At 34.1% G+C, this 27309-nt stretch overlaps 2 protein-coding genes across 3 annotated transcripts in view; one reads left to right on the plus strand and one right to left on the minus strand.

Annotated features, from left to right (window-relative positions):
• LOC133874856 (GDP-mannose 3,5-epimerase 2) overlaps positions 1-4485 on the plus strand; it is a 6939-nt gene extending 2454 nt beyond the window's left edge. For both annotated transcript variants that reach the window (XM_062312745.1, XM_062312751.1), the window contains exons 2-7: positions 1259-1669; positions 2023-2116; positions 2209-2338; positions 2444-2576; positions 3799-4006; positions 4102-4485. In XM_062312745.1, coding sequence (XP_062168729.1) covers positions 1260-1669; positions 2023-2116; positions 2209-2338; positions 2444-2576; positions 3799-4006; positions 4102-4257 — 1131 coding nt within the window. In that variant the 5' untranslated portion in view covers position 1259 and the 3' untranslated portion in view covers positions 4258-4485. The remainder of the gene's footprint in view (positions 1-1258; positions 1670-2022; positions 2117-2208; positions 2339-2443; positions 2577-3798; positions 4007-4101) is intronic.
• An 11161-nt stretch (positions 4486-15646) lies between these two features.
• LOC133874878 (uncharacterized) lies at positions 15647-17915 on the minus strand. The gene is made up of 3 exons (XM_062312768.1): positions 16786-17915; positions 16428-16620; positions 15647-16321 (listed from the first exon to the last, which is right to left on the minus strand). Exons 1-3 carry the CDS (start codon positions 17212-17214, stop codon positions 15744-15746), a joined length of 1200 nt encoding a protein of 399 aa, XP_062168752.1. The 5' UTR covers positions 17215-17915; the 3' UTR covers positions 15647-15743.
• Between the last annotated feature and the right edge of the window lie 9394 nt (positions 17916-27309).

Genomic DNA, 27309 nt, shown 5'->3' on the forward strand with positions numbered 1-27309 from the left:
GTTCACACTACTATGCTTCTATGCCCTAGTTTTTCTGCTGACCCCTACATCTTTTCTATCTTTTTGTCTCTTGCATAACTTTCTCCCCTCTTGGCATTCCTCAACAGATCTCCTAATGATTTGGCTTGGAATTTAAATGCAGTGTAATTCTTGACAAGACGGTCTTCTTAGCACAAATTGTTCAATTCATCCAAAAAAAAAAAGGAATTGGACTTATTTTTCAACTCATTGATCAATTGAGATCTTTTCTACTTCCCCTCTCTCAATTTCAGAGAGCCTCTGGTAGCTTTGGTCATTTCATTATTAATAATTCATAGTTGAAGATAATAATAACTAGACAGGTGAAGCGTTATCATGATACATTGAATACAAAACGTTAGAAGATATATAGTGAGATAAGAGGTGAATAGTTATAATAATTCATAATTGTAATAGAAGTTGAATGGTTATGTAGTTGTTATAAATATGAATACAATGATCCCACAATATTCATGAGGAGAAATATGTAGTTCTCAAATCTTACAGTATTCTTCTTCCGTTAGATTTAACAAAAATCCTAATGGCAGGGAGCTAAGTGAAAGGGCTAGATAGTTTGGGGGGTCAATTGCACTTTTTTAAAGTTTGGGGAGACATTCCAAATTGGGTGGTTTTTTTTTTTTTTTTTTTTTTTTTTCATTTTGTGCTGGTTTGGTTCTTTGGTTTTAAGCTTCTTATATAGTAATATTTTTTCAATTTATTTATTTATATCACTATGTTTTCTGAAAATGTGCAAATCTGTCAGGATACCATGCTAATCAAGTTCCATTTCCTTTGAAATAAGGATTTTGGCGACCTTCAATCTTTTATGTCTGTGTTTCATTGTTGTTATGTCTTCCAGCTACCCCATATCATTTCACACACACCCTAATTGTTTTATACTAATGTGGTAAGCTGGTCATCTCGTGAATAATGACACTGAACTTTTGGTTTCCTTTCCTTATTCATATCTTAGAATTTCCTTTTATTTTTTAAGATCATCCCAAGAACAAGATGAAGGGTAAGCATTTTTGCATGTGGACTCATCGGCATGTGGTAGTGCCATTTTACATGATAAACTTCAGTGTTTAAATGCCAGGTTAAAATATATATATATATATATATATATATATATATATATTAAAATTGTGGCTTGTCTGAAATCTATCTAATGATTGCTTAACAAAAATGCTCATAAAGGTACAAAAGTTCATACTTTTCTTAATTTTTCTAAATGTTGCAGGATGGGAAGTACATGGGAAAGTAAATATGGAGAATATACCTATGATCACCTAGAGAGGGAACCCTACTGGCCCTCTGAGAAGCTTAGAATTTCCATAACCGGTGCTGGTGGTTTTATTGCCTCCCACATTGCAAGGCGATTGAAGAATGAAGGTCATTACATTATTGCTTCTGATTGGAAGAAAAATGAGCACATGACAGAGGACATGTTTTGTCACGAGTTCCATCTTGTTGATCTGAGGGTGATGGATAACTGTTTAAAGGTCACAACTGGAGCTGATCATGTGTTCAACCTTGCTGCTGATATGGGAGGTATGGGCTTTATTCAGTCCAACCATTCAGTCATTATGTATAACAACACAATGATCAGCTTTAACATGCTTGAGGCTGCAAGAATCAACGGAGTGAAGAGGTTTGTTCCCTTGGATTTACTGTACTCCAGATTGCTCATTTCTCTTCATCATTTGTCTGATTAGAGCATAAAGTTAGGCAGGCTATCAGACCCCATTTTACAGATTCATTTTGTCTCTTTCTCTTACAATACCTTTGAAATGGGCTATATTCATCTATTCTATTAAAAAACAATGCTTTTTGCCACATGCATATTTTTTTTTTTTTTGCTTATAGACGACACATCTCTTTTTCAAATTTTTTATTAAAAAAAATAAAAAATTGATGGGTTCATGCTTAGAGACAACACATCTCTTTTCCAAGCCATATGCAATTTCATGCTCTGAATATTAGCTTTTCCATCATGATCTGTAGGTTCTTTTATGCTTCTAGCGCTTGCATTTACCCTGAATTCAAGCAGTTGGAAACTAACGTGAGCTTGAAGGAGTCTGATGCTTGGCCTGCAGAGGTTTTTTACTTTTTACTAGTTAAAGCGTTTGTATCTACTTGAACTCATTGGTGTTTGGAAATCGATGGGACTCTATGTTACTTGTATAATAGCCTCAAGATGCTTACGGCTTGGAGAAGCTCATGACTGAGGAACTATGCAAGCACTACACTAAGGACTTTGGAATTGAGTGTCGGATTGGGCGGTTCCACAACATATATGGACCCTTTGGAACATGGAAAGGTCAGCTGCTTTTTTTAATTTCTCATATGACTAGATAAAATTGATTTTTTTCCCCCTTTTTTGGCACATTTGTTAATGCTTATTGCTTTCTTTTCTTCACTTCAGGTGGGAGAGAGAAGGCTCCTGCTGCATTTTGTAGAAAAACCATTACTTCCACTGATAGGTTTGAGATGTGGGGAGATGGGCTACAAACGCGGTCTTTCACCTTCATTGATGAATGTGTGGAAGGTGTTTTAAGGTAAAACTGCCTATCAAATGAACATTTTCTTGACGAACAAACCTTATTGCTGAAACCCTAAACTCTGGTGTCTGAAAGTTTTTTTTTTCTGTTGTTTGATTGACAGAAAAACAAGGAGAGGATGTGTATAGGTTTAGGCTCAAAATTGTTTAAGTTTCTCTCCAAGAACAATAAACAATAGCATCTCTCCCTGTATGAAAATCATAGGTTATTAGGCTTATATAGGTAGGGAGAAAACAGAGATTTTAAAGCTGAGTTGGTTTAGGATTAAAACACACTGCGATTACGTAGATCGAATGAGGGTTAAATTCGATCAAACGAGAATTAGGGTTTTACAAAGATCGCATTACTTCGATTGAACATGATGCGATCAAGACTTCGATCGAGGCTCTCGGTTGTACATTGATGAACATCTTTGATCGAATGAGATTCGACTGTGATTGCAACCGAGCTTCTCTAGAAGTTGAATTTGAATGACTTTGCCACTTCGATCGAACACGCTGTGATTGTACTTGTGATCGAGCCTGGTTTTACCATTTAAACATGATGAATTTAGCTTTATCGAACGAGATACGACTGAGGTTGCGATTGAAGCTTTATATTCCTCAATTCCAGCCTTTTCTTGAACAACAGTCGAGACTGGCTCAACCCTAAATCTAAACCTAACAACTTAACATGTTTTGACATTGAATTTGCCAACACTAAAACCTAACAAATTTCTTTCTCAGATATGGTAGTTTTTCTGAGGTTTGATGTTTCCTTTTCACTTTGGACTCTGTAAAACTCGTTGTCAATCCTTTCTTGTGCTCAAAACATGAGCAGCAGGCGCTTGTTGCAGTATTTTTCAGAAGTGTCATTTGCAATCCCATGTTTTTAGGTTTCCTTTAGGTTGCATAAGTGCTCTGTCGCACAATGGCCAGGTGCCCTAAACTTCCAATGTTCAGCTTCACATGAATGCTACCTATCCACAGCCACCACTCTAAAAGAAAAGTGTAGAGCTGACTATCCTACTTTTGGATTTGGGACTTGTTGAAAGGAATTCAGAATGATCTGTTAAACAAGCTAAAAGAAATATATGTTGTTTTTAATATCGTCAATGGTCTCCACAGCCTAATACTAAAATAGTATTATTTCGTGAACTGTTTAACCTCTTCAAAGAGTCGTATTGTGAAAAATATTATTGAATATAAACTGATTCGCTTGTGATTCTCTGTGCATTTAGATTAACAAAGTCTGACTTCCGGGAGCCAGTAAATATTGGGAGCGATGAGATGGTTAGCATGAATGAGATGGCTGAGACAGTCCTCAGCTTTGAGAACAAGAAACTCCCCATCCATCATATTCCTGGCCCAGAAGGTGTGCGTGGTCGAAACTCAGATAACACTTTGATTAAGGAGAAGCTTGGCTGGGCCCCTACTATGAAATTGAAGGTGTCATGAGTAATCTGGATTTTTTGTTGAGTGTCTCTATACTAAGCAATTTCTGACTCAGTAATTTATGCATATCTTTCTTCTGATTTTTACAGGATGGACTGAGGATCACATATTTTTGGATAAAAGAACAAATAGAGAAAGAAGAGGCTCAAGGTATTGATCTGTCAGTGTATGGGTCATCAAAAGTAGTGGGAACTCAGGCACCTGTGGAACTGGGCTCTCTTCGTGCCGCTGATGGCAAAGAATGAAGCTGGTTAAGCAGCCCTAAGATACTACCAAGTCCTATTATTATTGCCACCATATTTTGTTAGCATGGAGCATATGGGTATGCTTATATGAATTCCCTCCTATATATGTACTTTATTTGAATAAGGGTGCGTTTATCCTTGTATTTTTAGCATTTTAGATAATGGGCTTTTGTTGTATGGCTTTAAACTAATTTTGAAGTTATAGACTGTCTCAACCATTTGTGACCTCTTGCTAATGTCTATTATTTTATGATACTTTACCGGATGAAAGCTTCCAACAAGTCATTGTTAGAAAGCATTGTATTTGTTAAATGTCAATTATAATAATTAGCATGTTGGTTTCTTGTTCAAAGATGTGGCTAAGGTGACAAAGAAGGACATTTAATTGATAAGGACTGAAGAAGGAAGCCTAGCTAGTTGCTCTTTGCTTGGGTTCCAAAGATAAGTTGCTTTTATGAGCTTTCTGGTCCATGTGCAAGACATTAGGTCTTATCCCCCTGGAAAAGCTGTTCAGATTGAGATGAATTAGAAGCACATTCTATTTATTTATTTCGTTTTTGTTGTTCATTTGTGTCTTAATTTTGTCTAAAGTTTGCAAGTTGATAAGGGTCTTAAAAGATCTTAAGATTGAGTAAGAATTTAAATTCTCCATGATTATTTGGAAATGATCTTTATGGAGAACAGGATCAGAGATTTGAACGGCTGTTTGTTTGTTTTGATAAGCAGTTTGGTTAAAGTTGAAGAGATCTTAAAAGCTAAAGGATGAAAAAAGACGGGGGTTTTTTTTTTTAACAATCTTAACCGGTAGAAACGAGATCCTGTTGTGCTGATTCCTTTTGGGCCTTTTTTTCTCCCCCCAAGTTGCATTTGCTGGCCTTCTTAAGAGGTCAGAACCATGGAACACACTACAGTAACTTGCATTGGTAACAGAGTCAAAAATTCAATGAATAAACATCAGTACCAAGAGCAGAAGTTTTGCCCTTTCATTTCAAGATGTGTTAAGGAATGATATATCTCTTGATTTCCCTGATGACCTACAAGATTTAGCCCTTTCTACTACATGTTACTGCATCTAATGCTTTCCTCATGATTGATGAGTAATAGATGTATGTGGAAGTGCTAATATTCAGGCAATACTTGAAAATGGACTCAATATTTATGATGCAGATCAGATAGCCAACTACATTATGGAGAAGTTTGAACAGAGGAAGGGTGTCCTAAGAAGGAATCACTTTATAGCCTGACAACCATTAGTTATAAATTTTTCGGTTCATCAATAAGAAACACTATATATATATTTGTGGCTCCTATTTCTTTTCCCATTAAATTCAGTGAAGAATAAATAAAAGTGTTGGCCTATGTGTACGTTGCGTGTGAACTACAGTGTTCTTCGCTTGTACAATAAACAAATTGATTTTCTATAAATACAAACTCTGCAACTCTGTAAGACGTTGCGTGCGATGGACTGAGATCCCATGTTAGTATTGCGTGGGATGCAATATATATTTTTTTACAATAAGGTTAAAAAAAGAAAAATTAATTAAGAATAGGTTTTTTTTTTTTTTTTTTTTTTTTTATGGTGGTTTGGCCACTCAAATGAAATTATTCTTTGAAGGCCTATAGGTGGGTTGACCACCCTCTCCTACCAATTTAGGAGCGGTGAAATTACCCCCAAACACTTAAAAAATAGTTGTTAGAGTGATTCGATTATTCTCAACCCTTCTTTTTAGGCGGCTCTGCCACCAAACACCACTCCTAAAAAACCACTCAAACAATAACATTTTTTTTTTTAATTTTTTACTTTGCTGTTTAAATATGATAAACGGCCTAGAAAAAGATATCTCACCGGTGTAGATCCACAAGAGGCCCTTTTTTCAACATGTCTATTGCTGTTTGTGTGTGTATATATATATATATATATATATTTATTTATTTTTCTTACCACCATTTGAAATACGTTACCCTTTTTTTTTAGAAATTGCAAAATCTTTTTATATCAAAATATTAAAGTTAAATAATTAAAATATTTATTTTTTATGAACTTAAAATTTTAAAATAAACAATTACTTAATATGACATAAAAAAAATTGTTGTTCGATCCTTGATCGATCACTTCCACAATTTAACCACCTTTTAATTAAAATATTTCACTTGATCTAACAATATCTTCACCAACTTAATTATGTTAATCTACTATCACTATTTTTTTAATCCTTCAATCTTAATAATAGTTAAGCTTCTGGTGCAATGATTACTAAAAGATGCTTGCTTGACCTGGGAATCCTAATATTAGGGATTGAAGTAGACTGAAATCAATTAAATGATATTCTGCAGTTGATAATTAACAATAATTGGAATCGTGTCATTTTCAGATTTTTTTTATTTTATATTTATTTTGTGGGTTGGGGTTGTTAGGAAGATCCCTATTATTAAAATATAAGATGTACACATCTAGTTATTTAATTTTTATGCTTGAATAAATACAACAAGTTTATTGGTGGCTAACAGCTTATTAGATTTGGTAATAATTACTATTGCCTTTGATTAATTACCCTTTTCCCCATATTGAATCATTGATTAGAGGAGAAAAAGAAAAATAAAATTATTGAGTTTGATTGAGTGATTGCTTGTTCTGTCTATAAGACTATAACCAATTACCATCTATCATCTATGGTCTCCTGAAACGTCAAGTTGATGTCTTGTTGCTTCAATATAACTTGTTGCCATTACTTCTGTTTGACGCACCATATACAATGGTTGGCAAAATCTTGGGGCTAACCTGATATCAGCAATATTGTTAGATCCAAAAGGATTTTCTTTCGTATTTTTTTGGTATCAAATCATAATGTTTAAGATTTACCTTACCTTTTCTATCTCACCACACCTAGCTACCATATTTTCTTTATAAATAGGCTCATTTGTAATACAATTGTATTCAAGTCAATAAAATAAAATAAAAAATAGATGATTGGTTTCATTCTTTAACACATTTTCTTTTCTTTCTTTATCTCCACTTATCTTCTTTATATATTTTATTTAAATATTTTATCTGGGTATTAGAGCTACTTTTATATGGCCTCTCATAGCATGTTCAGAAACTGCCACCATACTAGTTTTGTCCAAAATTAGGCACTCTTTAAGTATTGGCTTGACTAAATTTCGATTTTATGGCTTACGTTTTACGCTGTGTCTTTAGAACAAGGCAATTTTCACATTGCACGTCCCCTCTCGTGCCCCCAGAAGTTGATACACCACACATGTCACCGTGCTGCTAAGGGTTTTGATTCTTATACAATAAGATTTACACAACACATTTACATAGGGTGAGACATATGTGGTTGGAACCCACTACATAAGTCTCACCCCATGTAAGTGTGTTGTGTAAATATCTTTGGTGCCCCTTTGATGTCCACTGTGTCTCCACTACACATCCATTGACGGACGTCGTAGACTCGCAGTGTTGCTCCTTTTCAGCGGCTCTAATCTAGCCATCTACAATGTGATCCTACCTACTATGGCGCCCAAGTCTTTTTGTAGTTACAATAAGTCTTTTATAAAGAAAAAAAAAATAACCACTCTTGGTGGCCCATAATGTTGGGCCGGACTACTCATATATCCATTTCCAGTTTTTTAAGCTTTTTTTTTTTTTTTTTTTTTTCTAAATCAGTTTTTTAAGCTTTATTTGTGCAGTGTAATGTTTAAATCGGGGTCAATGTAAGGGTGCCTCAGCCCCAGCTTCACCCTTTTTTTATATTTTTTTTTTTCTTTATTAATGCATGTCATTAAAAATAAAAAATAAAAAAATTGAAATTGAAGCACCATGTACGACAAGAATTATTTGTGCATGATGATGCTATATGAAATGCATAATTGCATACCATTTTTTCTGGTCTCTTAATTTATTTTTATTTTTCTTCTGGGGTCTCTTTATTTTTATATTTATAACTCGCAACTATCAACATTTTATTTTATGGGAACAGAGTTACGTTCGTTCAGAGATGTAATTGAGATGGGTCCAATCCTGCGTGTTTGACTCAAACTACAGGAGGAGTACGTATAAATTTATAATGTAGAAAAACTTATTCAAGATCCTCCCGTACCAGTCTGAGAAATCCTCGTGGTCAAATAGTTGAACAGATCAAACTAATAAATATTTGGTCATTAATTAGTTAGGTTTGCACGACCTTCGAAAATTGATATAAGTTTAACACAAAATTAATAAATTAAGGTCAAAGGGTTTAGCTCATTTAATTAAATAAGTTGAATTAAGATTAATCAATATAATCTTACACTCATACCTCGACATAACTCGAATTTGACAAATGACATTTAGGGCTGGTAATTTTTTACAATACCTATGAACCCGACGGGCCGACAAGAATTTTAATACAAAATTAACGGGTTAAGGAGGATGGCATTTTGTGGAATAAAAAATGTCCATCCAACCTCTTTATTTTTTGCGACTTTGCAGGTAATAGAAAGAGGGCTGCTTGGTAATGTCATCCTAAATGGAAATTGACAAAAATTTCTTAGAAGTGATGTATTAAGAGTTTATACAAATCAACGTTTAAAACCAACATGTGTCATTTAAATTATTAAAAAAATCACGTAAAAATCATATGTAATTAAAAAAAAACATGTATTTCTCACTTATAATGAATACATGTCAATAGTTTAGTAGCACTTTTTAAGAGTTATCGCCTTTACCACGGGGGAGAAGCCGCCCGTAGATTTCACCCCTCAGAAAACAGATCTGAGAAGAGGAGGAAGCAGACTGCTTCCTCCTCCTCTTCCTTTCCCTTCTACTCCCCTGCTTCTACCCGCCTCATTCCATTATGGTTTTTTCTTTTATTTGTAGACGTTTTTCGACCAGATCAGTAATTTTGGCATCTCCGCTATACATTCGTCTATTTACTTCCGTGTTGTGCCATTCATCTCCTTCTTGGGTGCTGCTCCTGTTTGCAGGTTGTGTTTTTGCTTTGAATATGAGTTTTATTCTCTTTAGATCTGTCTTCATGGACGATCTATGAGATAAAGGTTAGTCAAGTATAAGGAGTTATCTCTTACGGCCTAGATAGTTCGATGTGAAGGGTTTTCTCTCGAGATCGGTTTAAATAAATTTTTAGGATATTTGACTACCCTTATCATAGATCTAGTCTGCTCGGAGCAAATATACTATTTAACTATTTTTGTACATGGGTTAGTGGAAAATGATAGTCATAGATAGCACTTTATTGTAACCTCATAGCATGTGGCTATAATTTTATTGAACTTTATGTTTTGTGATGTAAGAGTTTTATGCTTGTGATCTTTGGTCAATGAAATACTCAAATATTTTATTAAAAAAATAAAATAATAACATATCAATACGTGTCACTATTAAAATATTTAATATATATGAAATTTCTTACCACGCAATTTAAAAAAAAATTCTGTCGAATTGAAATTTCTAAGAGTTAATGCTTTAGCATATTCTAATAGTGAAGGAGAGATTCGCGTCGAATTGTTGAAAACTTTAAATTCAAAATGGAAATAAGATATATTTTTCTTTTTAAACTGTAATAGTGATGTGATGGAAGCTATTTAAATGTGACAAGAAAATAATATTCATAATGCTTTGTAGCATATTCATGCTTTAATTTTCTTTGTTCGTAGACTTTGACATAGACCAAAACGAAGTAAATAAAAAGTACGAAAAGGATAAAATAAATAAATAAAGAGAAAAGAAACTCAAGAAATTATTTTGAATGGTCAAAGTTCAAACCATATGACATCTACTTCTTTCGATAGAAAGAAATTAGGAAAAAAAAAAAAATTCTAATAAACTACTACTTTTTCCTTTCTCTTTTTCTTTTTTTGAAATTTATTACTTGATTACTATGCTTATTACTTGGAGACTATTTTAATTATTTGTATATTGTTTTTGTTGTTTGTAGACTATTTTCACTCATACTTATAGGGCACTCTTGTTATTTACAGATTACTCCAAAATTTTATTTTTTAAAAAAGAAAAAATTATAGGAAACTGTAATTACTCCCTCACATTTACATCCAAATTGCAATGTCCCTTTCAAACTTCTAAAAAGTTACAACCGACCCTCCAAACTATTTACCCATTCGACCAAAAATGGGTCACGTGTAATACACGTGACTCGAAATAACAAGAATACCACCTCGTCATATATAAGTATTTGAAAATAAAAAATAAAAACCATAGTGGGAGGAAACTCACAACTTCATGGCTAGAGACTCACAATCTGATCGTGGTTCTTTGACTCTCCAAGTCTAGAGACAACCCAATATTTGGCCGCAGGTCTTCTCTAGGCTCATGGCCCAGCAAACCTACAACCAGACCCACAGCCAAGCCTTAAGTCTTCTCTATATCCAAGAGGGCGCGCATCTCCTCCAGACCCACGGTCGTGGTCTCCCTAGTTTGGTCGTGGGTCTCCTTAGCTTTGTCATGGATTTCTATGACTAGTGAAGCTTGTTTGTTTAAATCTAAGGGTATAATTGTATTTTTAAATAAATAATACAAGTATAGTGGACATTTTACGTCACATACAACTTATGTGATCCTTTTTTATCTGATTTAACAGAAAATTCAAACGAAAGAAGGCAAAGTGAAAGCTTCCTATTACCAATCACGTACGTCTTATTCATTTAGCAGCAAATTAGCTCAAGGATGGTTCTCTACTACAAGCATTGGCAGCAACATTGGATGTGTAATATATCTCGCTATTGTATAAATCAACCAAATATTGAAGAGAGATATATCTGTTTTAAGTCACCGTTTTGTCACGGGATCATGGTTTCTTACAATTTCAAATAAAGTGTGGCATATTAGTGAGGCTACTAAAAAGAATTTTCCTCTCAAAATTTTTTTCATTTCGCTTTTGAACAAACGCTTTTTAAAAAAATTAAAAGATAGCTTTTGACTCAAAGTTTTTGTACAATATAAAACGTAAGAACAGAACATAGTGAAAATATACTCAATTCTTATTAATAACAAGTTACATTTTAAATAAATAACATTTTTAGGGCTGCAGGATGAAATTGAAAAGAAATCCTTATCCTTTGTCGTGTATGGTTTAAATCGATAACTTGAACTTGATTTCTGCAAATAACCCTATGCAGGAACTCATAACAATATATTATACATAATATATATTCTTGTTTTCTCATTTTCCTCCTAGTCCTTCCTAAATCAGTCTTGCGAGGTGTCCTCTCATGGAGAATTTATTGGCCTCTTCGCCCTTTACTTCTTACCTACATAATTACATTAACTCATTAAGTTTTTTTTTTGACTCAGCAAAAAATAAATCAACCCTTTCTACCTTCATGTTTGTTGAATTGAATCCGAGTCTGAACCATTTGCCAAAACCCCCGTCTACAACGAAAGTCAATCAATTTGTTTAGGAAATCAAAGTTATTAAAATATTCCTAAATTTAACATTTATTTTCAATCCTATGACTTTTATTTTGGCTTTTCTTTCAACAGTCAACGAAATGCAAAACTATTTAATTTATTTTTCTTTTCTTTTTTCTTTTTTCTTTTTTTTTTTTAAAAAAAAAAAAAAAAAGTCTCCGGACGTGTCGTTTGCCGTTTGGTGGTTCAGCTTGCACAAGATTTAGGATTTGGTCAACAACATGTGTGACTGGTGCAGCTAATGGACACTTCTTCTTTTTCTTTTTCTTTTTCTTTTTTAATTAAATAAAAAAAATACAAAAATCAGTTTATTTATTTTAACTGATTTGCAATTAGTTTTATGTGCTATCAAAATGAACTCCGAGGCATTTGAAATAAGCCAAAAAAACAATTTACTCATTGCAATCAAATTCCGTCAATTGATTTAACAGATTTTGTTAGTGTGACACTGACTTAAATAGGACACATGTCACAATTTTATTGGCTCTGACATGTCACACTAACTGAATATGTTATGTTAGTGGACGAAATTTGATTGTAGAGAGTAAATTATTTTTTTGGCATACCTTAAAGATCGCTGAGTTTATTTTGATTCCACGTAAAGCTAATTACATATCATGTAAATCATTCAGGCTAATTTTATATTTTTCTTTTTTAATTATTAATATATTATTTTTTCCATATGTCCACGTGGTTGGGCTCCGTTTGTTTTTTGTTTAAAAAAAATATTTTAATGTGAAATAAAAATAAAAGTGGTTTTGAACCTTTTATATTTAAAAATTAAACAACAAAAGGAAAAATGAAAAATGAAAAAGCCTTAACAAATAATATTTATTTTGTTTTCTACAAATGAGTGACGCCCTTTTGGGCTGTGGTCAAAATTCAGTGGGCTATGCTTTCGTGGGCGTTGGCCTAACAATCCTACAGGTAATCTACTCAAGACGGGAAGTATTTATTGGTTTTGGACCACTTATTTCCAATAAATTAAGGATTGGGATTCTTATCCACAAATTATAATCTTTCTGATTTTTTAGAATAATTCATTGTTTGAGTTTTTTAAAATTCTAACAACTATTTTTAAATTAAATAGTTCAGATTCTTATCACTATATACTAACTTCCAAACATTCTCATTTTTTTTTTTAAAAAAAAAAATTATTATTATTTAGCTCACTTAATGTTGAATATTAAATTATAAAATCTGATTCATTTAACTTGAAAATCATGAATACGATTTTAAAACTTATAAAGTATAATTATCCTAAAAATTTAAAAGGATTATTATTATTATTATTTATTTATATATATTTTTTAAGTCAGGATCCTAAATAATGTTGAAATCATCAAGCAACACTTTCGCCATTTTATTAAGAACTCGGGCTCATTTTATTTTTTATTTTTATTGGCAAATCCCTGTGACTTGCCATATGTGTAGGATTCGAGGATTAGATTTTTTTAGGATATTACACTAACGAAAATAATAATAATAATAATAATAATAATAAAAATCTACTTAACACTTTTGATTTTTTAGTACTTTACAATTATACCCTTAAACTTTAAAAAAATGTGAATTTAGTTTATCATCTTTAAAAAAAAAAAAAAAAAAAAAAATCAATTTGAACCATTCGTTAGGATTTTTCGTTTAATTATATCAAAAATTTCAAAATAGCCCTGTTTTTTTAAAAAACATAAAAAAAAATAAATATTAATCGCTTTACCTTGAGTTCTTGAGACGCCCAATCTTCCTAAAATATCTTTATTTTTTTTTTAGAAAAAAGAAAAGAAAAGAAAAAAATTGTAATGATTTAAGCATTGGTTATGATTTAATAGAATCTGTAAAATTAACCATGCCTGAATCTTTGAAATTTTTTTATATTTTTTATTTCCAAAAATATGGTTATTTTGAAAATTATTATAGGGTTTAACATAAAATCTAACGGAGGGGTGAAGTGAAAAAAAAATTAAAAAAAAAATAATAAATTGAGAGAAGAATACACTAAAATGACATTTTTTAAAGCTTAAGGGTATGATTTCAAATACGATGACAGATAGGAGTGCTAAGTGAAGTTTTTTTTAATATTTTATTTACTTATTTTCACTTGTTTAACTTATTTATTTATTAAGAGAGTGTTAGAATACTAAATATTAATGAAATAATTTACGTAATACGAAAAGGAAAAGGGAGTACATAGGGGAAAAAAAAAAAAAGAACAAAGGAAAAAGGAGGAAAGAGAAAAGAGAAAAAGGGTGAAAAAGACGAAAGGAAGAGCAGCGCAAAGAATCATGGCCCAAACAGTACCGCATTCACCTTGTTTCTGAGTCCATGTCATACCTGAAGATGCCCAGACTGTGGGCAGACATGTCAAATCATGATTGGATAAGGGCTGGGAGTGTCTAGACGTTTCGTAAACTCCTCGCACGGTTTCGAATTGTTTCATCTGTGCCAAAAAAGAGCATATATCAAAGAATATTCCCAGTCCAGCATTGTTACCCTGAATCCGCGCGCAGCTTATAAATTATGCATCGTGTATTCTCCAATGATATCGTATGGCGTAGGCAAGCTCAGTAAAATGGAATTTACACGTTACAAGCAATCGCCAATCGGGAAAGAGAGAGTAGTAGTAGGTGGGAGGTTGCTTTCGAGGGGTTAGTGTATTATTGTCAAACTTTGGGCAAATTGCTTTTATTGTTTTTGCTTTGCACAGGAAAGAGGCCCCTGCATCAGTCTTATCACCTTCAATTAAAAATTAAAAATTTTAAAATAAAATAAGAGAAGGAAGCGGACCCACAGCCAGCCCTTATTAGTTCTGACAGCCTTGTAACGGACCCCACCCACTCCATAAATTTTAATCCATTAAAGGCTTTTTATAATAGGATAAATACAAAGCATCATAGATTACAACAGCCCCCACTACAATGATTGTGAGACGTTTTTTTTAAAACACACAAATCTTTTGCCTTCCAACTTCAAACCCATGTCAAAACAACGGTAGTATTTCTCCAAATTCAAATCCTATAAACACAAGAGTAAATAAAACTCCATCTAAATTAATCATCAGCAGGTAAAGTGTTGGGATATGTGCGGTGATCAGAAGGGCTCACTCCGGTGATTATTATTCAGATAAGACTCGTAAGAGTGGGAGTCAAGAAGACTAGAGAGAAAGTCCAAAATACTTGTCTACTTCAAAACCTCCCAGAATTCAACAAGACAAAAATCCGACACGTGTTAAACCAGTCGCTCTCTCGACTCCCTCCGTCCGTCGATGCGTTTGTTTTTCCTCACATCCAAGGAAGTTTCCTAGTGGCTGTGAATCTCAGCAGTTGGGGGGGGTTTCCGGTTCACGAGCTGCTTTCAAAAGCAACAAACGCGTTCCCTTCTACGCCAAAAACTAAAACGCGTACAGATCAAAGAAAGGGAATATCACGCAATTCTAGTGAGGGATTTGCCTCTGCCTCACGGCGTTCGAGACGCCACGGAGCCCCCCCCCTCTCTCTCTCTCTCTCTCTCTTTTTCTCTGCCGCCATCCCGAATAATCAAAGCCAACCCAAAAAAAAGGTGAATTACTCGTAAAAAGATGAAAAATTAAGAAAAGAAAGTGTCATCCTCCTTTGTTCCCTTTCGAGAAACCGTCACTGTACCCTCGATTTCTCAAACCAAACACCCCCCCACCTAACAAAGAACGTAAAAGTGTGATAAACAAAAAGTAACTATGATAAACTGTAAACACAGCTCTTCCAAGTTTAGGAAATCGATGAAAAACAAAATTAAATTAAACATCTCTCGTCGATCCTCAGTCTCAGGTGTTTTAATTTACAGGAAAATCTACTGCTTTTTTTTTTTTTTTTTTTTTTTCTCTCTTTTTCTTTTTGCTTTTCTAGTTCTATTTCATCACAGCGATCATACTCATATTCATAGAGTCGGCTGTTTTTTTACATAAGACACTTAGCGAATCAAAAACTATTATCCCAAGTACGAATATATATTTTGATATATACTCATATCTTTTATACCTGAAAATTTTAAGGAAAAAGAAAAAAAAAATATTCCAAAATTTTTCTTAGGGTTTCTCTTTGAGGAGAGAAGCTAATCCGGTGACAACCCTTGCTCCTCTCTCAACGCTCTTTGGTTTGACCGCCGGTGGCTGCCACGTCGGCCTCACCTCCTTCGCTTCCTCGTCCTCGCCGGAATTTTTCGACGGCGACGACGACGACCACTGCGAACTGTCTCCAGACGGCGCCGTTTCCTCACCGAAGATCAGCTCCAGCTCACCGCAATCACTGTCTGCGGAGACCAAAGACTTATTATTCTCCTCTTTCTTCTCGTTCTCAGTTTCCGAAACGGTGTCGCTTCGGGTGGTTCTGGTGTAGGGAGAGAGCCACTTGGCCCGCGTATACTCTGCCTTCCTCCAGGGCGGAAAGTGCATCCCTTTCTTCTTCAGGCTCTGCTTGGCTGCCTCCGACACGATCGAGACGATCTGGCCCAGCCGATCAGGTTTCCCCACGAAAATGTACGGCAGAGATTGCAGGATCGCCTTGTAGGTCCCGGTCGACCGAGCTATCTCGAACTCCGATCTGAAATCGATGTCGATCAACAGTCTATCCCCCTCCACTATCACATCTATGTACTCGTATTCCCCTGAACAAAAACCAAAGTTAATCGTCTAAATTTTTCTTTCTAATTTGAAAATAAGAAATGAAATGAAATGAAAATTGTGCTAAAGAAGTTTAGAGAGAGAGAGTACCGGCTGGGTAAAAGGGGGATTTGTCCCATTTGGATTTGCAAATTGAGGAATCGTAGCCGAGAGATGACAGAGAGCCGGTGACAATTTCTCTCAGATCGTCTTTTCGTTTGTGGATTTTGTTGTTCTTCTCGACGATCTTTGCCGCGTCTGCCAAGAGGTTTCTCTCCGCAACGCTCGCGCAAGGAGTTAAGCTCTGTTGCAAGAAAACACACAAATTTCTTCGGGTTTAATTTCAAGCCCTTACGAGTGTTTTATTTTTTCGATTCTTTAAACGAAACTCTAAAGCTCCGTTTGGTTGCTGAGAAACCGTTAGAAAATTGAGAATTTTAGGAGGCATATTTTGAAGCGACTTTCTTACCTTTAGTATATCGAAGGCATCGCCGCCGAACGACCCGGAGGTGACCGATTCGCTGCCGAAACCAGAGAACACGTCGAACTCGTCGTCGGAGCTGTCATTGTTGTTGCCGTTGAAGCAATTGCAGCGGTTCCGGCCGCACTTGGCCGCCGCCGAGGACTGCTTCTCGTTGCTCTCCTGCTCGATGAAGCTCTGCACCATCTTCGCCAAGCAAACCGAGCTCGGCTCGAACTCTGCCGCTCCATCTTTGTTTCCGTGCTGTGTCATCTCGCCACCACTCGGCTTCTCCGCCGACGAGATTTTGAGGACGTTAGGGAACTGCCGGTCGAAGAGCCTCTTGAGCCGCGATTTCAGAACCGGTTTGACGGCATCGGCCCGAACCGCTGGATCCCTCAGTTCTTGAGAATCAATATCAATTGGTTGGATCTTCATCGGAAAAGGCTTGGTGAATTTGACAAAAAAATGAAATTCTCAAAGAGGTTCAAAATCCTCTGACTCTATATGAGTCTGGTTTTTCAGTACCAATCCCCTAATTATACCGTGCACTGAAACTGCTCTGTCAGTTCTGCTCCATTTTCAGTGCTCAATAAACTTGGATTCGCTTCCAAAGCCTCACAGTAACCAAAATTTTTTAAAACAACCTGCACCTAAAACCGATAACACACTGAACGAGAAAAAAGTAACACGTTAATTCAGCGCCACCACCCAACAAATTCATGCACATTCTCCATCTACTTCCATCTTTTCAAAAGTCTCTCACTAAACAAAGGAATCACTCTCCGCAGACTGTAATTTCTGTCCGATCACCTGGTCAATCCGGTCCGAAACCCAACTAGGAAGAGAAGAAAAAGAATAATCTACCAAAATTTCTTTACGAGCGAGAAATGGGTACCTTCTCCTGGAATTACCGTAGCGAAGAAGAATGGAACAACTTGTGGCTCTACAACAAGTGTGTTTCGTGGAAAACGTGACGGCGATGATCGGAAATATCGACAGTGGGTATACGTAGGGATGAGATGGTCGCCGGAATATTCATTTTCCGGTGAGGATAGCGTCGCCGGCGAAGGTTAGCTATATGGCAAAGAAAGGCTTTGGGAGGTTCTGGTTTTTGTTGGAAGCTCATGGATTGGGTGATGCCGGATTGGCCTTTTATAAGGAGAGCTGATGAGGTGTGGAGTTGCTGACTAGGATCAGATGCCACGTAGAGTCCTACATGGCCAGGATTATCCTGAAAAAAGCTTGTTTTGCTCACGTGGTAGGAGTTGCACGTAGTTATACCCTGTGGACGTTTCCGGTACGTGCCACGCGATGTATCGGACGATCGTGGGCGGTCTCGTTGGCTGGTTTCATACTGAAACTACTTAACTACCCTTCCACTAGAGTGGTTTATCGGGGTAGATGCCCCTCGCATACCGGAGGCATCGAAAACCGTCTACGATGGGAGGGGATCGTGGCAAATGTGCAAATTTTGAAAATGGCGAAGAAAAGAAAAAGTTGGTGGTGGGGGAGAGATCTTTCAGTGTGCATACTCGGACGTTTTCCCGATGTGTGTGCGTCTAACATCGCGCGACACGTACCGTACTGGTCGAGGATCAGTTTGTCTTTATTAGCTACTTTTTTATATTATTATTTATTTATTTATTTATATATAGCTGCCTTAATTAAAAATTTTATAGTATAGTATGCATTGTCTCCTCACACACGAAGAGAGGTAACACTTTTCCTTGTCTTAAAGCCCTCTATGGCTCTATCCCATGGATTAATGTGATACATTAGAAAGGTTAAGATTATGCGGAAAATTGTGGTGACAATTTCATGTTTATCTTTTTTTTTATTATTATTATTTTTGAGGTGTGTTTGCCCTTTTCTTTTATTAGTTAAGAGATATTAGTGATAAATGGAATTAAAATACCATTGAATTCAATAATATTATTGGGAAATATACATTTACCTCGAAACATGGGATCTCTCTAAAATTTAGTTTGTAATATTTTTAACCCCCTTGTAGTCATGCTCAATGTCTAAAAGTCAACATATAAATGAGACATTACCTCCTAAACAATAATTAATAAAAAAAAAAAAAATACCAAATCAGTGAGCGCACCTATTCATTTGTAATAAACAACCAATATATAAAAAGTAAAATAAATTATTCTTAAAAAGACAAAAAATAATTTGACTATGCAAAATGATAATGTAAATGAAATAATGTCATTAGTTTTTTTAAAATAAATAAATAAATAAATCTCTTCTTATTATTAAAATCGCAATTGAGCATTAAAGCTCAACATCACGGGGAAGAACCTTCCTTACAAACAATATTATAGATTGTTGGAAGAATATCTTCCAACTAAATTAAATCTATGACATGGGCAACGGGCTCTTTTGCTAGGCCGTGAGCTGCTTCATTTGTAGTCCTTTTCACATGTACCACTTTAAAAGAACGCAAAGAAGACAGAACTTTCCCGATATCTTCCACTAGAAGCCATATTAAGAACTTGTTTAGTTATAAAGGGGAAAATATTTTTACCAAACTGTCCTTTTGCAAATCTATGGACACAATAGGCTGTGAGCTGTTTCATTTGCAGTGCTTTTCACATATACCACTTTAAAAGAACGCAAAGAAGACAGAACTTTCCCGATATCTTCCACTAGAAGTCATACTAAGAACTTGTTTAGTTATAAAGGGGAAAATATTTTTACCAAACTGTCCTTTTGCAAATCTATGGACACAAGGTGATTTTTATGATTGAATAAGATATTAGTCTAGGACAAACTAATTATTGTACAAATACCAAGTTTATGGTTTTTAATTCTACTGATTAAAATAACATTGCATGCTAGCTTGCAGGGATTATAGAATCAAGTTCTTATTTTATAGAATATTATATGAGTAAACTGAGGATATATAGAACTAAATCCAAAAAGAAAGAAGTTCTAGCCAGGTCGTTTAAGGCAGGACTGGCTCAGCAAGAAAGAAAAAACACATAATTTTCATTAGGTTCAACCGACCTACTTCTACAAATGTATGAATGGTCATTTTTTTACCTTTTACTTTTTATTTTTATTTCTCAGCTTCAAGTTACCAAAACCCTCTCTATGAATCAAAAAAAAAAATAAAAAATAAAAATCCATGGTAGATGTGTCAAAACAAATTAATCTAAATTACAAATGAGTGGGGAAAAAATAATTTTGTGATCGTTCTTCCCTCCCATGGTCTTCAGCTTATAAAGTATTTGTATTAATTATTATTGAAAATTAGGAAAAAATGTTGTAGAGGTCCATGTGGTTTGACATTTTGTCAAATTACACCATAAGCTAGGTTAAACTAGGGGTACAAACGGAGCGGTTATAACCGTTTTAAAACTGCATAACCGCTTTTAAACTAATCGCTTTGGCGGAGGCGGTTAGCAGTTATAGGGTTTGGAAAAAGCGGTTAATAACCGCTAACTGCTTGTATATGGATATGGCGTCATTTTGGACATTTAGCAATGACTTAAACGACGCCATTTTGGACAATGTTTATAAACATCTTTTTCTTTTAGCCTTTAGGGTTTCACTTCATTCTTCATTTCCTCACCTTGCCGCTGCTCGCCCCTTTGCCTCTAGCCTCTCCAACGCCGTTCCTCTCGGCTCAGCTCGTGCCTCGTCTCGTCTCCTCCGCTGCTACTTTGTAGTCTGTAAGCATCTCTACTCTTTCTCTCGCTTTCTTTCCCTATATCTAGAAAAATAACTATCTGAAACGACCATTCACCGAATCACCATATCCTAGCTATTCGCTTTTCATTGCTGCGTTTGTCTCGGCTTTTTTAGGGTTTGTGCAATTTTGATTTATGTGATTTTAATTGTTTGTTTTAGGGTTTCGGTTGTGGAGGACTGATTGAGGGTTTCAGTTTTAGGGTTTCATATTTCTGTGTATTTAAGCTCCAACCGAATGGGTGTTAGTTTTTTTATAGAAATTTTGGGTTGATTTTAATGTCGGCAGGCCGAGGTTTGGATTTGTATGCTTTTTCGTTTTTACATTGTTTGATATTGATATTGATTTTGGTTGGTTTTCCGTTGCTTCAAGCCGTGCGACGAGGAGTCTGTAGGAGAGGAATATGAATTGTATTTGTATTTGTTTTGGCTTTTGAATTTCATATCTGCACTAAAACCAGCCCAAAAGTGGCTAAAACAGGTCTAAAATCGGCTCAAAAAGGGTTCAAAACCGGCCCAAAACCCAAATTGAAAAGCGGTTATAAAACCGTCAGTTATTTCCTCAATAACCGCTAACCGGCGATTATAAAAATAACCGCCACCGCCTCCGCCTAAGCAGTTAGCGGTTGCGGTTGATAAAATTCAAAAACCGCCTAGGTTGTTAGCGATTTTAGCCAATAACCGCCGGTTATAACCATTTGTACACCCCTAAGTTAAACGCATCAAATCTCTCCCTTAGTTAGATTTATTAACCGTGAGCAATGAAACGTAAACCGATAGCCATGTCATATCTTATATATCAAGTTTTGACATGATGATGTTAACCCAAATGCATAGATACGTGTCAAAATTTTATTGGATATAACGTGGCTAGCAACCTACATGCCATTGCATGCGCACCATTTAAAAAATTTGACAAAGAGAATAATTTGATAACCGTGCATAATTTAAGGATTGATTTGATGTGTTTGAAAACCTAAAGAGTGATTTAATAAAATGTCCAACCACAAGAACATCTACAATACTTTTACTTTTCCTTAAATCTTATTGCCTTTTCCATTAAAAGTCTCTGCTCTCCTCTAGTTTAGTCGAGATCAATTTGTATAGTTATAAGCATTAATTTGTTACGTGAATTGTTTATCGAACATGCAACGTGATAATTTGATAGGTTTTAAGAGAACCTAGACCTTAAATTCTAAAGAAATTTAGACCTTTTAGATTATGAGGGAACCTAGACGTTTTTTAAACACAAAGTTTGAGATTAATTTTGCTTATTTCTTTATTAATTGATCATCCATTAAATAAGGGACTACGTAACTACACGACTCAAACTAAAAGACTTAGAAATAAACTCTTACAATAAAAAATAGAAATCTACTACTAAATGACTTCTGTACCATAATGCTACAAATAAAAAGGCTTTGACTTAGAATGATAACTATAACTATCATTATTTAATTAAATTACGACTACTCTAAGATAAGGCACAGTAAAGATAACTGCAAAAATTTCATATGATATGTGCTTGTGAGTCATGTCAGCACGCTGTATAATTATATTTTCATAACACATTTGACCATGACGTATAACTAAGAAATTCATATATTTAAGACAAAATTAAGGTGGTGGTTTTATATTTAATTTGCTTTAAAAATGCGTATAACCACCGACAGGAGGGTATTATTATTACAACCATACTCCAATAATTAAATATGAGTAACTATTAGGGCCTTCTTACGCTATAATATTCAATAAAAAAAAAAAAAAAAAAACAAAATATAGGCTTTATTTGTTCAACCATTTTCTTTTTCTCGCTTTTATTTTATTTATTTAAAAAAAAATAACAAATTATTTAAAACTCAAAATTGTCTTTCACCTCTATATCGCATTAAACGAGTTTTAGAAAATAAATTTTTTATTGAAAAAAAAAAACAAACAAACATGGTCACGTAGACCATCCAATTAAAGGCAATTATTGGTCTTCCGGCCGGGTGGACGCAGAATGTGCATAGAAATAATGAAAGAATACAAACAAATTGTGGCCACGTCAGAAGGGTAATTAAAAGAATTGTCTTGTTAATTAGATAATAGCGATTAGCGGAAATGTTACTTTCTCTTGATAGAAAATGTGTAGGACAAAAGGCAAGTATGAGCTAACATGTGTTTGATTTAACACGTACGTACACTTGACTAGGATTATTACTGCCTGCATATGAAATCAACAAGTTCCCATTGTGGGGAGACAAATACGCTTTCTGGGAGTGTCATTGTGCAGTGTTTCTTAGTATCTTGATTTCATTTTCATTGCATATATTACAACTTTATATAAATCTAAAATAGGTGAATAAATGAAATAATAGCGGAAGAAAGAGAGAAAAAAAATGATAATAAATAACAAATTACGAGTGGTTCGGTGTTGGACACTTACGTCCATCACTCTGAATAGTCTCTAAAGCTATATTGTGTCTCGTTAACTTGACTAGATTACAATATATTGATTCCCACATAAACCGACTTATATTAAAAAATATAAATCAATAAGGTAAATATCATAATATAGGAAGATTTTTTTTTTCTTCCTTTTTTTTTGTATCGATCTTTGGCTTTCTTTCATTTTATACCTCATTATTATTATTTGACCCACAAAAAAATAAAATGTAATGATTGTTTTAGAAAAGAAAATTATTCTCACATCTCTAGAGGCAACTAGTTTTGTTTTAAAAAAGAAAAGTTCAATCTCGTGGAGGAGATTGACTGAAAAAGGTGTACTCTTAACATATTTGATCCACAAATTGTTCTTTTGGTAAAAATTTATAGATTTTTTTTGTTTTTCCATTAAGTCGTGACATTGAGGTAAAAATAATTTTTTAATGTTTAGTGTTTTGAATGGTTTTTTAATGTTTTTGCTTTGTTTTATTAAAAAGTAAAAAAATAAATTAGTTTAAAAAGCGTTGTCAAACGAGCTCACCGAAGTATTCAATTTTTTTTTTAAAAATGTTTCACTTCAATTTGTCATTAGGCATAGGATGATTCTTATTGGCCAAACCATAAACAGCTACTCTTCCTATGTCTAACTTCCAAAAGAAGATTAGAATAATTTACCAAAATATTTTTTTGTCTTAATATAAAGAATATTTTTTTGTTTTATTTTTTCATCAAAATAAAAAATGTATATAGTTATTATGTAACATTCTCAACCTGCTAGGGTTAAATTTGTTAACTAAGAAGCCTAAGAGGTGCAAATGTCATAAATATGACACACAGAGCATTAACCAGAACATTAAATGTATGAGTTTAGAGTAATACTACATACTACACTTCTATCCTATTTCCATTTCATTAAGCTGATGTGGTTGTGCCCATTAGCCATTGGATTCTACTTTTTTCTATTTTTTTTTTTTTTTTTTTTTTTAATAAGGCATGGGGAGCATTACCACATCAGCCCAATATAATAGGAGTAAGATGAGGGTGTAGTATGTAACATTACTCATTAATTTAATAATAAGTGTACAATACAAGGAAGATAGAGTCTTGAATCTTGATATAATGCACTGAAGTAAGGACTGATGATCGTTGTGACTTTGGAGATGTCGATGCAACCGAGACAAGACGACATGGGAAACAAATATGATAAGGAACCCTCCCAGCCCGATGAAAGGACGAGGATTGTCTTGGACACCACCCAGTCATTTGAGAAAGTGGCAAATTTACAGGTGGAGGCATTGATCAACGTTCGAGTTGAAGCAAAATTAAAATAGGTCATATATTTAAAATTTAGACGCTTTTAAACGTTTTCAATCAATTTATTTCAATTCGTACATGTTGTATCAACGTCTACGAACTCATTGAAGTAAAATTAAAATAGGTCAAAAGACGAGGTTTTGGGCAACTTTTTGAAAAACTAATCGGATATTGCCGAATTCCGGCATGAGCAGTATTCCGGTTGCCGGATTTCGGCGCCGCCTGAATTTTGACCATTTCCGGATTCCGACAGTCGGATATCAAGCGTGTGTGCAAAGACGAAGAGATTAATTTAAGAAAATAATTTACGATTTTTAAAACCGCAAATCGTTTTCCTAAAATTAAAGAAGCTTTTACGGTCAAACCGAAAATGATTTTCTTTAACCATTATTTTCGCCCTTATCAAACACCGTAAAATGTCGAAATCATCTTTCAAAAATTATTTAACGCCAAAACAAACGGAGCATTAGTAAATTTTTTGCAGTGAGTTTTTAGTGAACAATAGCGTCATGTGAAAAATCAGATGTTTTTCACTATATGGCTTGAATAATGTACCAACTGATTATTGAACTCTAATTGAACCATTTCCTTTTTAACTCAATTAGTAGATTTGGTCCTCTTCTTTTTTGTTTTTTCATTTTATGCTGCCTTAAATTAACCTCCCACCCTTGTGTGAACGGAATTAAAATCCCAACTTAAATAAGGCCTAAAGAGACTTGACTAATTAGGTTAATTTTCATCCTTGTTCTGTAGTTAATTCTTTTCTACTGCCCATAATTACTCTGATGAAATGATTTCTGATGCAGGAAAGAAAAAGTAAAAGAGCTTTGGTGTTTAATATCATTATAAGTACTTAATTAACCTATACATAATCAATTGAATAATACTACAATTAATATTTTAGGAGGCACCATGACCAGTCAACAGTTGGAAGAATTAGACCGTTGGTTCCAGCCAGATTTGAGATAAAGAGCTGTGCTTTGTTTGGGTAGAAAGAATTAAATCAAGATTTACAGTGATCATGACTCTTCATTTGTACGCTTGTCTGGTCGTTGTCCTTGAGTTATAATTTTGTGTGTACAATTTTGAGTGCATTTTCCTAACAACATGTCATCCAATTGACAAAAAGGGGCAAAATAAATCAAAAAGTCAAGCCAATATGAATTTAGGGCAACCAATACCATAAATCGTAAAGTTCACGGAGCGGGATTTTCTTAAATTATTTATTTGAATTTAAGAGAATTGGAACAAATAATAAGACCTATCTGACCGACTAAGTGGTTGGACAGTTCAATTTTTATTTGGTCAGGTAGGTCTTATAAGTGATTTCTCACAATTACCTCTTCAAATTATCTCAAATCGGACAAAAAATTTAAAAGGATCCTAATCATCGAAAGAAAGCAGCATGTGAATGCTGTAAAATGTTGAATCATTATCCATTAATACAAAAGATTATGCATAACAACTAGCTAGCTAGCCCTATCTAGGAAAAGTGGCATTCCATAGTGTTAAATCATAACGTTATCCTTTACACGTCGGTTCAAATTCTCTTTTAATAGGCGAGATTCGACACGTAAAATATTTAATTGACATGAAAAGTGAATGACGGGAACAAAATTCAAAATCAAAACCTGCTTTAATACTATATTAAATCACCACTCATCTAAAAAACTTAAAATCGATAAAAAAAAAATTAAAATTTATTTAATCAATACTTTAATACAGAAACACAGAAGCGGTGGCTTTTTGCCATCATTTGGGAAAGCTGTAAAATTGTGGGGGAAACAGTATACCTATATTCATGCGCAAGTAAGTGAGAACCAAAGTTTTCAAATAACAGCATCTACTTTTGCCCAAAAATCAAGACCTAAATTAAAATATTCCATTTGTCAAAAAAACAGGATGTATCTTTTTTCTACTTTTTTATGCTTTGGATGATAAAAGACCAAAGCTGCACAAGCGGTAAAACAAAAAATGATGTTCCATAGCTTAGCGATTTGTCATTAATCTGTTGGGTTTAATATCTTTTCCTTGTTACAACTTTAATGTGGCAAGGCAATTGATGCCACTTTAGTGAGCTTCTTTTGATGATGTCTATTGAAATTATTGAATTTCTTTTCTTTCCCTTTTCTTTTTTATTTTTTTTATATATATAAATAATAAAAAAATAAAAAAATAATCATTCTCTCTTTAAAGCTTTTGGGAGCATGGGATTGTTATTAGCTTTTGGAGATTCAAATGCTTTTAAGTTTACAATGAATTTGCTTTTTGTGACTCAAGGAAAAGTTTCAGACTTTGTTCGGTGAAAGACTTAAAGAATTGCGTTTGGAGGTCCTACCTTCATAATTCCAAATGACCCATTTGCTTTCCTCAAACTTTCATTTCAATCGTTTGTACTTGATCACTCTTATTCCCTAGAAATTCATGTTTGAGTAACCAATCCTCCTCTTTTCATGAACTAAACACTCTAACTGTCCATTTAGGTTTGCAATTTTAAAATGTTTCATTTCAAAATAGTGATTTTAAAACGCGATTTTTAAAATCGTAGCTAAGCCTTTAAAATCGTACGTTTTTTTAAAATACACCCCTCAAACGATACATTTTTTTGCCAATTGATTTAAAATCACACTCTAAAATAGCTATTCTCATTAAGAATGTTTCAAGTAGAAATGTACATGTGGATATTCGCGCAGTTATTTGCTATATATATATATATATATATATCCACAAAATGAGGATATTACTTTTAGATATCTGCATTCGCATTATTATTTTTTTACTATTCGCATCTACGCGGTTATTAAGTGTGTTTATTATCTGCTATTTGCAAATAGATAATTGACCTTTTGAACCCTTTTTTGTCTTTTGGGCTTGTTTTGAAAATATAATAAAACACCATTAAATTCATAACATAAAAAACATGAACGGTCTAAATATTACATATTTATAAGTGAAATATATATTAAATATAAAAGGTATGCAGATGCGGATAGTGATTTTTGCTATCAACATCCACATCCGTTGTGCGAACAACGAATATTGGCGGTTAATATTCACTCGCATGTACACCCTTAATTTCAAGGGTTTTTT

This window comes from Alnus glutinosa, chromosome 1 (genome assembly GCF_958979055.1).
Source record: "Alnus glutinosa chromosome 1, dhAlnGlut1.1, whole genome shotgun sequence".
Lineage (NCBI taxonomy): Eukaryota > Viridiplantae > Streptophyta > Magnoliopsida > Fagales > Betulaceae > Alnus > Alnus glutinosa.

What these genes read in the sequence shown, in the direction of transcription:
- LOC133874878 (XM_062312768.1), bottom strand. Translation starts at nt 17,214, where the DNA reads ATGAAGATCCAACCAATTGATATTGATTCTCAAGAACTGAGGGATCCA. An exon ending in ATGCCTTCGATATACTAAAG is followed by an intron (nt 16,621 to 16,785) that starts GTAAGAAAGTCG and finishes TTCTTGCAACAG; the next exon opens with AGCTTAACTCCTTGCGCGAG. An exon ending in ATCCCCCTTTTACCCAGCCG is followed by an intron (nt 16,322 to 16,427) that starts GTACTCTCTCTC and finishes GTTTTTGTTCAG; the next exon opens with GGGAATACGAGTACATAGAT.